The 11,817-nt window shown below is 41.0% G+C and overlaps 5 protein-coding genes across 8 annotated transcripts; 4 read left to right on the top strand and 1 right to left on the bottom strand.

The window, feature by feature from the left end:
* The first annotated feature begins 2,577 nt into the window (after positions 1–2,577).
* LOC6566224 (diencephalon/mesencephalon homeobox protein 1-A) lies at positions 2,578–5,076 on the top strand. Its single transcript, XM_001991951.2, has 2 exons — positions 2,578–2,851; positions 4,302–5,076. The coding sequence occupies exons 1-2, from the start codon at positions 2,645–2,647 to the stop codon at positions 4,887–4,889; spliced, it is 795 nt and encodes a 264-aa protein (XP_001991987.1). The 5' UTR covers positions 2,578–2,644; the 3' UTR covers positions 4,890–5,076.
* Positions 5,077–5,373: 297 nt separating this feature from the next.
* On the top strand, positions 5,374–6,824 carry LOC116805634. 2 transcript variants are annotated; one of them, XM_032738830.2, is made up of 4 exons: positions 5,374–5,892; positions 6,041–6,403; positions 6,455–6,504; positions 6,559–6,824. In XM_032738830.2, exons 2-4 carry the CDS (start codon positions 6,243–6,245, stop codon positions 6,675–6,677), a joined length of 330 nt encoding a protein of 109 aa, XP_032594721.2. In that variant the 5' UTR covers positions 5,374–5,892; positions 6,041–6,242; the 3' UTR covers positions 6,678–6,824. The 2 variants fall into 2 exon arrangements, with proteins under 2 accessions (XP_032594721.2, XP_032594722.1); XM_032738831.2 differs by having other exon boundaries at positions 6,451–6,504.
* Positions 6,825–7,420: 596 nt separating this feature from the next.
* Positions 7,421–8,286, top strand: LOC6566223. Of its 2 annotated transcripts, none has more exons than XM_032738826.1 (2): positions 7,421–7,607; positions 7,693–8,286. In XM_032738826.1, exons 1-2 carry the CDS (start codon positions 7,509–7,511, stop codon positions 7,939–7,941), a joined length of 348 nt encoding a protein of 115 aa, XP_032594717.1. In that variant the 5' UTR covers positions 7,421–7,508; the 3' UTR covers positions 7,942–8,286. The 2 variants fall into 2 exon arrangements, with proteins under 2 accessions (XP_032594717.1, XP_001991986.1); XM_001991950.2 differs by having other exon boundaries at positions 7,425–7,607; positions 7,663–8,286.
* Positions 8,287–8,381: 95 nt separating this feature from the next.
* LOC6566222 (nuclear envelope integral membrane protein 1) lies at positions 8,382–10,115 on the bottom strand. The gene has a single exon (XM_001991949.3). The coding sequence runs from the start codon at positions 10,020–10,022 to the stop codon at positions 8,616–8,618; it is 1,407 nt and encodes a 468-aa protein (XP_001991985.1). The 5' UTR covers positions 10,023–10,115; the 3' UTR covers positions 8,382–8,615.
* Positions 10,116–10,479: 364 nt separating this feature from the next.
* LOC6566221 (ATP synthase subunit delta, mitochondrial) lies at positions 10,480–11,662 on the top strand. Of its 2 annotated transcripts, none has more exons than XM_032738812.2 (4): positions 10,480–10,599; positions 10,830–11,034; positions 11,119–11,330; positions 11,420–11,662. In XM_032738812.2, exons 2-4 carry the CDS (start codon positions 10,836–10,838, stop codon positions 11,480–11,482), a joined length of 474 nt encoding a protein of 157 aa, XP_032594703.1. In that variant the 5' UTR covers positions 10,480–10,599; positions 10,830–10,835; the 3' UTR covers positions 11,483–11,662. The 2 variants fall into 2 exon arrangements, with proteins under 2 accessions (XP_032594703.1, XP_001991984.1); XM_001991948.3 differs by having other exon boundaries at positions 10,494–10,599; positions 10,835–11,034.
* The last annotated feature ends 155 nt before the right edge of the window (positions 11,663–11,817 follow it).

Below are 11,817 nucleotides of genomic sequence, written 5' to 3'. Positions count from 1 at the left end.
CAAATTACAAAATTAAAAATGGCGGGCGAGGAGTGGAGCAGCTTTGGGGAGAAGGCAAAGACAAAAGGCAAACACGAAATCATTTTCATAATTTCAATGAGACGCTGTCAACACTGACGTTCATCTCGTTGGTCAACCCTACATACACACACACACACACACACACACATACACACACACACAAGCAGACAGCTGTGCTCGTTTATGATTGGCTTCGGCGCAAAAGAAGCAAATGAAATAAAACAACAACAACAACAACGAAAACAAACACGAACATAATAACAGGAGAAGCAGGAAGAGGAAGGAGGTGGGTGGAGCTGCCGCCACGCCTATGCCTCAGTATTAATAAATAAATATAATTTTAGCGCAAGCGCAGGCAAACACAAGCAGCAACAGCGGCAACAACAACAATGCAGCAACGAAAACAATGCATGTAAATGAGAAAATTACATCCCTTCATTTGTTTGCCACACACACACACACACATGCACATGTGCATGTGCATTGTTGTTATTGTTGTATTCGTTGTATGCGGCTCGGCTGCCAGGTGGCATCAGCTGTGGTGGCAACCTCATTTTAAATGCGCCTTTGCCATCGCCCGTCCCCCTCACCCACACAAGCGAACAACTACAAAACTCACTCTCTCCCTCTCCCTCCGTCTCACTCACCCTCCATTTCTCTATCTCTCACTGTCTCTCTCTCTCTCTCTCTCTCGTTCTCTCTCTCTCTCTCTCTCTCTCTCTTTGTTTCTGTCTCCCTCTCTATACATGTATGCATGTTTGTGTGCGGGAACGGGATGTTGCCTTATTGTTTAGCTGGCGACGTTGGTGCTGTTTCTACTACTGCTGCTAAGTGATTTGAATTTTATTATTCACAGGTGCATCACACACACACACACACACACACATATGCATGTATGAATGTATGTGTGCATATATGCATGTGGGCAATTCAGAGAGTGGTGAACAGTGGAACGAGAGCGATTCAAACGACATATGTGAACTGAGCTTGAGCATCAAATTGAAATTGCTTAGGGGTGTTTTTTCAATGTATATATGTATATGTATTGATATGAATATTATCAATGGCTATACATTTATAAAAATATTAGCTGTATAACTAAAAATAATAATATGAAGTATGAATACTAGATTCTATCAAAATGTGTCTTATTTAATCCAGCACATTATGAAAATATGAAGTGAGCATAATTTTTAACCGAAAATCTCTATAAACACAATTTAAACCTAGAACTGTTAATTAGTCTTTAAGCTTCAACGAAACAACTAGATTTATTTTTATTGTTAGATTATTGTATTGGTAACCGAAGAAATACAAAAAAAAAAAACATTTCATCAATTTAATACCACAGCATTACGAAGCTAATGAAATAATATAATAATAATATTATTATTTGTGTATATGATAATATTATCACCAAGCTTACAAGTCAAATTTAATAAAAGTGTCAATTGGCACCTGTATTTTGCATACTCAAATAATTGCATACTTTTCAGCAGTATTCATACCACGGTATGGCTTGTAGTCTGCCTAACTGCCAGAGTCCCGTTAAGGCAAAACAGCGCTTATGAGGTTTTTGTGCTTGTGCCGTAATTTAACGAAGTCAAAACGAGAAAACAATAAAAGCCGACGCAGCCAGCAAAACAACAACAACAACAGCGAAAACAACATGGCATGTGTCTGTGTGTTAGTGTTGGTGTAAGCGGAGAGTGTGCTCATTAAAAGCCGAGCACTTAGTGCTATGTGTGTGCTTGTGTGTCTGTGTGTGTATTGTTGTGTGTTATATTTGTTTATGTTTTCACAACGAATGAGCGAGCGGAACGAACGGAGGCTGCGCGCGCTCCTTGCTGCCACCTGCCATTCTAAGTGGTTGCCGAGACGAGAGCGAGACGGCGAACGGCGAATTCAGCGAGGCAGAGCAAGCGTACGAGCGAGTGCGAGTGCTACAGAGACTGAAAGCGAAAGAGAGAGCGAGAGCGAGAGAAAGAGAGAGAGAGAGAGAGAGGGAGAGGGAGAGGGAGAGAGAGATTGAGGTGCTCTCAAAGCATATTAATCATATTTATGTTAAAGAAACAAGCTAATATATTTTTGCTAATCCACATTTCAAGCGATTGCCTAAAAGCAAGCAACATTTTTAGTTTTTGTGTGTTTTTTCTTATCCATTTGCGAGTATTAATTAGCAAAAAGTTTGCAATGTGTTGCATTGTGTTGTAATTATTATGCCACAAGGCACACGAGCACATTCGTACAAACGCAACGAGTCGCAGGCGCAGCCACAGACACACACACACACACACACACCACACACAGACACACATAGAGTTGGCTGAGGCAGCGATTATGCATAAAAGCCAAAGGACGCTGCCTGCATTTCCGCAGTCGCTGGCCAAACGCGCCATTCGAAAGTCAACGTTTTTTTGTTGTTGTGTCTATGTGTGTGTGTGTGGATATAGCGCCATCTAGCGTGCGGTCTTCATAATTATTTTATATGCGCATTGTTTTTTTTTTGTTGACTCTGCTCTTGTGATTGACTGATTGATTGATTGATTGATTAGCGAGCAAACAGTGAACGGAAAATAAAATAAATAAAAAGTGTTTGAATCGAGTGGCAAATATTGATTTGATGGCGGGGCCATTTATATCGCCGCTGCCGGGCGATCTGCTCACGGAGTACATGTTCGGCAGGCGGCGGCAACGACGCAATCGGACCACATTCACGCCACAGCAGCTGCAGGAACTGGAGGCACTCTTCCAGAAGACCCACTATCCGGACGTCTTCCTGCGCGAGGAAGTCGCCCTGCGCATCAGCCTAAGCGAGGCGCGCGTCCAGGTGAATCACGTGGCAGCCAAGCACCAGCTAGATGTGTCTCAGAATTTGGATAGTTTAGTGGCTAATCGAAGGCAAAAAATAATCAGCGCTCTATCCCGTATAGTATCTCCCTAATGCTCCATGAAAAACCATATTCAAATAGACAAAAATTTACATATTTTTTACTTATTATCAAGTGTACCAAAGCCGTACACTGAACATTATTTCTGACAGATAACCCTTCTTTTTTTTATATGATTTTAAAGATAATTAAATTAACTTTCCAAAAAGTTGAATCCGTATGAAAAGCTTCGGGAAAATGCTTGATATTTTCTTGATTGATTGTTTCTTTGGTTGTATAACTTTGGTACACTTAAAAATATAAAAATTATCTAAGAAAAAAACAATACATTTTTGTCCCTTTTGGATAGCAATATTACTCTTAAGCAAACAGATTCAGCAACTTTAATAATATTTTCACAATGAATTTTCTTTCCGTTTACATTTTTTTTTGTACTTAACAAAATTAAAAATCCACTTAATGTCTTTTAAAAAGTTTATATTATATTTTTACTTAGGATATAGAATTTTTCTCATAAAACTCTTCAAATTTGATAATATTTATAATTTCTATACCCAAAAAACAGATATTTTGGCACCATATTTAACATAACTATTTTTTGAGAATCAATTCAATTAAAACAAAAAAACTGAAATTGCATTTATTTGATCGGCCAACGATCTATGTGGGGGTAAATAAGCTATACATGAGTTATATCAAAGAGTAGCAGACAAAAAATGAATAATTATTTTGCGGTGAGGTTCCACCATTTTTGATGCACATGTCGAGCTGTGTAACTACAATATATATATACAGCTGCGGTCAAAATAATAGAAGTGCACACACATATTTTGGAAAATGTTAAACAAGTAACTTAAAATATAGTTAAAAAAGTCAAAGTCAAAGTTGGCATAGTTGTTCAATTTATTAGGAAACAAATTTAAAGTCCTTAAATATACTATTTTTATATTCATTTTTATTAAATTACTATTTAAATGTATCAATATAATTGTAGTGGAGTAATAGTGGAGTCTTCTCAGCTTTTCCTGTGGCTAAATAATATTTCTAAAAACTATATATGATGGATGGTTATATTTTATTACGTTTAGTATTTGGAAATACACATTTTTTGTTTTGCAGAATAGAATTTCGAGTCATTTTGAAGATTTTGAAGAGGTCTCGATTTGATCATCATAAAATAAGTCATATTCTTACTGAAAGCATTGTGAAGCAGCACTATATGTATATATATATATATATATATACATAATTAAGTTGAGATATGAGCAAGCATATGAATATATATAATTTAGTTGAGATATGAGCAAGCAGTTGTTCGAATGCTTTAATTAGACAATTTGTTAGTGATTTGCGTAAGCAGTTTTTGACTTGGATACTTCTGTGTTTCAGGTGTGGTTTCAGAATCGTCGCGCCAAGTGGCGCAAACAGGCGCGTCTCCAGCTGCTGCAGGATGCTTGGCGGATGCGTTGCCTCAGTCTGGGAACGCCGCCCGTCATAGCCGGAGGCGGTGCGAACAGGCCAGCCAATAATGGTACAGCCAGCAATGGAAACAATCAAATGCCTGAAAATCTATCGGCGGGCAGTACAACGGCTAGCAAAGAATCATTGATCAACGATGGAGCCGTCAACGATGCTGTGCCGCTGGCTAATGGACAAAGCGCAACAAATTTTACAATGATGCATCCGGCATTCCAGCATCAACAGCAGCAGCAGCATCCGCAGTCCGAGCACGAGAAGCTGTCAAAAACCTACACAGAACTGAAACTGTATAAGGAGTCGACGGCGCATGGCGTCACCCAACTGGATCTGGGCGGAATGACTGCACTTGGCCATAACTCTGACGAGGGTTCCGATGGGTCGGATTCCGAGGAAATTGATCTAACCTCGGGTGCCTGCATCGATTTCTCACAGAGCACCAAACTGCAACAGCAGCAGCAACAGCAACAACAACAGCAGACTTCAAATGGAGTGCACTAGGCCGATACGTGTCTATATATGGTGTATATATATAAGGAGACGGAATGATTTATGCATGTGATGTGTATTGATTGCATTGCCCTTTATATTTGCCTCTTTGTTTTTTGTTTTTTGGTTTCAAATACAGACACAATTCAAACATAAAACTTAGACTTGCGTAACGGTTTTTTTGTTGTTGTATTTTTTAATATTTGAATTTAAATGTGCGCGCGTTCGTGTTTGTATCGAGATATCGATTAACTGCTAGCAGTGTGGTCGCTGTCATCAGGACTTAAATTAAATTCTGTTCGCATTCTCTGGTCACATTGTTAATTTCACTCAAACGAAACGGAATTTATAAATTTAAATTTCATGGGAATAGGGGAAAAAAGACTATAAACACATGAGACATATTGATTTGAGTTTGCCGCCGATAAAGCATTTAGTATACCATAATGATTCTATTATGCTAACCATCTATCTAAAAAAAATGTGCGAGCTCGCAATTTGAGAAAAATATCCATCATTTTCGTTTCCGGGCTGTATCGCCCGGAACAGCGCTCTCACTACTCACGACGTGCCAAGCGTTCAGGGTTGTGTCACTCGAGAGAGCGCTCTCAATTCTCATGTACACCAAGTCAGTCAGTCCAGTCTCCTGGCAGCAGTCAATGTGTCGTGTTTTGAGGACGGGTGATTCTCTCGTTGACAACATCTGTGGTTATTTGCTATTATTTTAAAATGCCATGTTGCCCAATTTGCCGTATTGCAATCCCGGGGGAAAGAAATTAAAGTAATTCGTGTGTCCAAGGATCCGGATAGAAAGCGACTATGGGAGGAGGCATTAAATTGCGAATTTGGCAACAGCTGCCGGATATGGGAAAAGCTCTTTGAGCCAACCGTTTGGAAGGAAGCCTCAAAGAAATTCAAATCAATCGCAAAGCGACGCCGCCTAATGATCGATGCGATTCCACGACATCTGATGACAGCCGGAAGAGCATCTCAGGAATTGCAGTGCGCATACAGAGTAAGTCCATCAAGTCCTCGACTGTAAATTTTCGATAGCTCAGTTAAGCCTTTATTAATTAAGGTTTTTTTTTTACAAATTATTGTCTTCACGACTATTTTAAGGTATATATATGATTTATATGCATCTTATTGTATGCATTTTATAGTTCGGAAACGATGCAGGGCGACATTCTATTGGAAAACATTCGGATGAGGCAACAAATATCCGCACTGCAGCAGGAAAACTTGCAGTTAAGCCAGAAGTTGGAGGAGATGAATTCACTTGGCAAGATATTCAAGGGAGCGCAGTTGATCAGTTGAAGTGTGGCGAGAAGGCGACGAAGTACTGGAACTCGGAGGACATATCTTATGGGATTTGTCTACACGCAGCTGGTCCACGCGCATGCCTGGAAGCAATTCGTTTATTTCAGTGAGGAGTCGAGACAATCAAGCCAATTCGAACTAAACTCTACAAGTGGGATACCCAATTATGGCAATAGTCGGCGACATGGCTCCAGTTATCTCCGACAGTAAGTAAACCACTCATACGTGGAAAAATAAAAATATATTTTTTCAGACAGGAAAAACGAGGACAGCCAAATTATGTGGACACAACTAGGTATCTCAGACAGTAAGTAAACAAGTCAGAAAAAAGTATATATCTAAATTGTAATTATATTTTCAGGCAGGATATGGTTTCCACATCAGCGAAGATCACCTAAATGCTGTCAGACAGAAGATCGAATTGACAAAACAATTATTTTTGAAATCAACTGCGTTGCTCCCCTCTGGGATTGGATGTGAAAAATGCCTGCGAGATGGCCGAGTTTTTTGAGTTTGAGCAGTTTAAGTATAAAATACGCAAATATATAATGGGTATGCATAAGTTTTTTGAAAAACAACCGAATTTGTCAGCATTCAATAAATTAACTGCAACAGAAAGCACATTAAATGGGGCACTCTAAACACTTACAAAAAACACAATTATAAATTGTCTTTTTGATTTGCTAATATTTTATTTGTTAAATTTCAACAAATTACAACAAATATCTAAAATGGCGTCATTTAATTCGGTATAGATTTTTTAACATTTTAATATATGAAATAGAGTAGCGCAAACAAAACAAACAATACACTCAACCTAACTATCTATCCCTTTCGCACACACAACGCGAACTGACATCAGCGAGAAGAGAGCAATGCGAATTCAGCAAATTGACACTCTCTTTCGCACTCGCACAATCCAATCGTGCTGTGATGCGAGTTTGGCCATTAAATAGCCAGATCTAGCTTTCAGAAAGCTCTAATTTTAGACAATATTTTCTAAATTGCTGTTTTAGAAATCGTGATGATCTTCTAGATTGATATAAGTATGTATGTAATTTGTATTTGTATAACACTTCGCATTTCTGTTATATGCTACCATATAACATTTATAATGTGTAAAGAAAGCGTTTATTTTTAATGTGGTAACGAAATACAAAGTGAGTATTTTGAACTTTGAGTTATCTTTATCTTATCGTCAACAGTTAACAACAATTCGCAACAGGTGGCAGCTCTGTCAAATCAGCTGCTCCAATTTCTGCGTAAATTGAGATATTGCCCTCCACTGGTTGCACTCATCAAAGGGATCTCATGGAATATGCACGCGATCACAAGCAGGAGCAGGAGGAGCAGGTGGAGCAGGTGGAGGAGGGGCCAACACGCGCCAAACTTCTCGAGCAGCTGAGGAAGGTGAGCAAATGTTTGCTATTATTTGTTGTTGTTTAGTAATCAAATCCGTGCACAGCGCGAATTGTTTGTCCCAAATGCCGAGCAGCTGCCAATGCATCAGTTGCAGCACATTTACAACGGATTCATTGTGCCACAGCCGCGTCGGGAGAGACGTGAGACGCGGCAGCATGAGTTGCCACAGAGATTGGCCGTGGATGCGGCACAGCAGATGCAGTGCATCACGGTTGTCTGCGTGGCCGGCGTGAAGCGACGTGGCCACAACGACCCAGAGCCTCTGCTGCGCCGCAGCTGCAGCAGCGCTGCCAAGCGTCGCCGTATCGAACAGCAGCCATGATCTCTCTGCTGGCGATAAGAAAATTGATACCTTATCAATTGCCAGCACATCTTTGCGGCAAACTGAAACTGCGAAGCCAAATGGGGAAGCGATGCTGCTGCTGCTACTGCTGCCGAACTGAGGTCAACCATGAAGCAATTCTAGTTGCCACAAGCGTCGTCCGCCCGCAGTTGGCAAATATTAATATCATTATTTTGATAATGATGAGATAAAAACAAGCAATGATTAAATTGATAGCCAAAAATCAGATGGGTATAATTGTGGCTTATGACTATCCATCATTAATCCATCAAATCATTAAATGCCAGGAGATACTTAAGACTATGGCTAAGCTATGTCTTAAAAACAAATATTCTATTTTTAATTCTATAATTTCATTTCATTCATATGAAAGAATGTTGTAGTGGTGCTATTATTTTTATTTCGCAATATTTCTGTTTTCTCTTATTTTTATTTGTATTATTCGTCTTATTAAATAATTTATAGTAATCAGAGAATGAATGTAAGTCTTTTTACAAATGCTCTTAACATTAACTATAATAAATGGGTTTTTTGCCACACATAAAAAAAGAACGCATTTTTGGCTTCGACTAGGAAACAGAAATTTCTGAATGGGGCTTATAAAACTAGTGAGTCTTGGGTGATGATGTGAAGGACATGTGTGGTGGTATGATTTACTCCTGGTCCATAAATTCATCGTCATCCTCATCATCGTCAGCATCGCTGTTGTCAATTGGTTGATTGTTGTTGTTGTTGACATTATTGTTTTGCTGTCCGGCGAGCCGATTGTGCCGCATGGGACGCTGTGCCGGGGGAAGCGGTGCATTTGGTCGCTGATTACCGATCCTGGCCGTGATTGGGCGATAGTACATGCTGCAACTGAGATATTCCTCAGCCTCGTCCTCATCGGTGCCGATCATCGACTCCTCAATGGCCCGCGAATAATCCTCGATTTCCTCGTCATACAAATGCGGTGCACCGTTCGCAAAGGTGGCAAAGCGCATCGGATCCCGCAGCGTGCTCATCATATTCCACTGACGGCAATCCGGACTGTTCACATAGTCACGCAGCTCGGCCAGAGATCGGGCCGTCGCATTCACTGACACCTGGTAGTATTCCTCCTGGGTGAGCAGGCGACGTTTGGGCGGAAATCGACGCTTGTAAACGGTGCGTGCGTAATTTATCAGCGAATCGGGACAGTAGAGGGCCAGAAAGGTGCCAGCGAGGATGACACTACAGGCACTGGTGTGCCAGCTACTAAGAAATGCAATTACGGCGCCAATCGCTTGCAGCACCCACTTGATAATGTTCTGGGAGCGTGGATTTTTCGGTGGTCCAATGCGGTAGCAAATTAGAAACGACACCAATCCCGTAATCGCCAAATACCACACAACATAGTCGCGGTATGTGACCAGTATAAGTCGAATATTGTGCACCAACTGTCTGATAATATATAATGCGATTGTCCAACCGCCGATCAGGACGCCGTACATCATCGGACGGCGTGGAAAGAGTTTGGCGGTGATCGCAATGATTACCAGAAATGAGGCACAAATGCCCAACACAATCCCGGCCAGATAATAGAAGACACTGTTCTTCGCCAATTGCCCGGCGCTCCAAATGATGATCAGACCGACGCTCAACTGCACCAGACGCATCCAATCCAATTGGACATGTCTCAAGCCGACGTTGTACGGCTGTTTGGAGGCAATGCCAAGGCATTGCCGCTCAAACGGCGATAGCTGGACCCGCTGGCGTTTCTGTGAGAAGAGCGTGATGCTGAAGAGCGATCGATGTTCACTGTAATGCTGAAGCACCTCCTCTGGCGTCCGGCCATCGTACTGCGAATAGTCATCGTTGGCAATCGAGAGCGTCAGCTCGACCGTCTCGAACAGGCTGATCAATGAACGAGACTTGGCCGGGTAGCAGAAGGTGCGCAGCACATTGCTTCCATACGGATTCGCAGTGATATTAACGGATGTGCCCGGCGCCAAATAAATGGTATCGGTCAGCGCCTGGCCGCAAAATGCCGTCCTCACCGAGACTATAATTACACCTAGTAGTAGGTATTGAATACGCATTTCTTCGAGACTTTTATCAATTGAGTTTGGCCGATAACAAACGACAAACAAATAAACAAATATGCATATAGACAGATACGCGAGAAATACGTACAGCAAGGAACGAGACAATTGAGAGCCGATTCGATTGACCTGTGCAAATTCGCTTTGGTAACTAATTAATCGATGTTTGAGTTTGGGTCATCGATTTCATACATCGCCAAATATTTATTTGTAATTTAAAGTATGCTTTTGACAATATTTCGATTGATGCCTTTGTGCGTATTAAATTCAAGCTCTCGCATTGTTCAATTCTAATTGTGTTTGACCATTTTTGCGGCATTACTTGTAGTATGGAGAAGTATTGATAGTTTATGGAGGCCAGTCGATTAATTTTTGCACATGCATGTTCGATACTATCGCTGCCATTGCAGAATCGATACAACTTTACTTGTATCGAATGCTTGAATTCCGGAATGCGAACGATAGTAATCGATAGTTTGATTGCTTGACATCTCTAAAGAGCGGCACTGGTTACGAGCTGAACGACAGATTCCATAGTATTCTTTATTTTCGCCACACTCCAACTCAATTAAAGGTAAACCAAACTGTGCGCAATTACATTTCCAATTGGAAAACAGGTCAAAATGTTCTAGTGCATTTGTGTTTGTTTTTGCTGTTTGCGTTTGGTTAATTCTTGTCGCCTGCCCCAGTCTAACCTACAAAGTTACATAATTTTTATATGTTTAAAATGTTATCAATACGATTTTCGATTTGTAATTTAAGATTTGCATTTGCATATTTTGTCCCCCGTCTTTTTTTGCACAGAACAGAATGTCGTTCGTGAAAAATGCTCGTCTGCTGGCCGCGCGCGGCTCACGCCTGGCCCAAAAACGCTCCTATTCGGACGACATGAAGCTGACCTTCGCTGCTGCCAACCAGACGTTCTATGATGCGGCAGTTGTGCGCCAGATCGATGTGCCCTCGTTCAGCGGCTCCTTCGGTATTCTGGCCAAGCATGTGCCCACACTTGGTAAGCGATCCACTCATGATGCTGATGATGCAGCTGGTGATTTATTAATCAATTCATTTTATATTCTATACACGCTGCGCACAGCTGTGCTGAAGCCCGGCGTTGTCCAGGTCATCGATAATGAGGGCAAACTGACAAAGTATTTTGTGTCCAGCGGCTCGGTAACTGTCAACGAGGACTCCTCCGTGCAGGTGCTCGCCGAGGAGGCGCACAATGTGGCCGACATTGATGTCTCCGAGGCCAGACAGCTGCTCTCCAAATATCAGTCGGCACTCAGCTCCGCCGGCAGCGACAAGGTAAGTTGGAATTTCTCCATATATATTTGTATATTCATTTATATTTAATGCGTTGCGACAACATTTCCATTGTTTCCATTGTGCTGCAGGCAAAGGCGGAAGCTGCCATCGCTGTGGAAGTTGCTGAAGCGCTCGTCAAAGCTGCCGAATAATGATCCAAAAAATAAGAAATATACAAAAACCATAAATACCAACTATCATCATAACAACCGTTACAACAACAACAACAACCGCAACAACAACCACAACAAGATTTAACAATTGTGTGTAAAATGATTAAGTCATAACAAATTTGAAATCATTTGTTATGAAACAATAAAACAAAAAGCGAATATATCTATCGTAATAATGCCGTGGCTCAACAGCAACAGCAGCGCATCAACATCAGCAGCAACAACTCCAGCAACCGCAACACAGCCCAATTCATATGTATATCATCAATTTGTTTTGTTTTTTTTTCCGGTTTTTATTTTTTTTTGTTTTTTGT

This window comes from Drosophila grimshawi, unplaced genomic scaffold (genome assembly GCF_018153295.1).
Source record: "Drosophila grimshawi isolate 15287-2541.00 unplaced genomic scaffold, ASM1815329v1 contig_848, whole genome shotgun sequence".
NCBI lineage: Eukaryota > Metazoa > Arthropoda > Insecta > Diptera > Drosophilidae > Drosophila > Drosophila grimshawi.
Note: the sequence above shows the minus strand (reverse complement) of the source record. Positions and strands in the feature narration are given on the sequence as shown.

What these genes read in the sequence shown, in the direction of transcription:
- LOC6566224 (XM_001991951.2), top strand. Translation starts at nt 2,645, where the DNA reads ATGGCGGGGCCATTTATATCGCCGCTGCCGGGCGATCTGCTCACGGAG. An exon ending in TAAGCGAGGCGCGCGTCCAG is followed by an intron (nt 2,852 to 4,301) that starts GTGAATCACGTG and finishes TCTGTGTTTCAG; the next exon opens with GTGTGGTTTCAGAATCGTCG.
- LOC116805634 (XM_032738830.2), top strand. Translation starts at nt 6,243, where the DNA reads ATGGGATTTGTCTACACGCAGCTGGTCCACGCGCATGCCTGGAAGCAA. An exon ending in GGCTCCAGTTATCTCCGACA is followed by an intron (nt 6,404 to 6,454) that starts GTAAGTAAACCA and finishes TTTTTCAGACAG; the next exon opens with GAAAAACGAGGACAGCCAAA. An exon ending in ACAACTAGGTATCTCAGACA is followed by an intron (nt 6,505 to 6,558) that starts GTAAGTAAACAA and finishes TTATATTTTCAG; the next exon opens with GCAGGATATGGTTTCCACAT.
- LOC6566223 (XM_001991950.2), top strand. Translation starts at nt 7,509, where the DNA reads ATGGAATATGCACGCGATCACAAGCAGGAGCAGGAGGAGCAGGTGGAG. An exon ending in TTCTCGAGCAGCTGAGGAAG is followed by an intron (nt 7,608 to 7,662) that starts GTGAGCAAATGT and finishes ATCCGTGCACAG; the next exon opens with CGCGAATTGTTTGTCCCAAA.
- LOC6566222 (XM_001991949.3), bottom strand. Translation starts at nt 10,022, where the DNA reads ATGCGTATTCAATACCTACTACTAGGTGTAATTATAGTCTCGGTGAGG.
- LOC6566221 (XM_032738812.2), top strand. Translation starts at nt 10,836, where the DNA reads ATGTCGTTCGTGAAAAATGCTCGTCTGCTGGCCGCGCGCGGCTCACGC. An exon ending in CAAGCATGTGCCCACACTTG is followed by an intron (nt 11,035 to 11,118) that starts GTAAGCGATCCA and finishes CGCTGCGCACAG; the next exon opens with CTGTGCTGAAGCCCGGCGTT. An exon ending in GCTCCGCCGGCAGCGACAAG is followed by an intron (nt 11,331 to 11,419) that starts GTAAGTTGGAAT and finishes ATTGTGCTGCAG; the next exon opens with GCAAAGGCGGAAGCTGCCAT.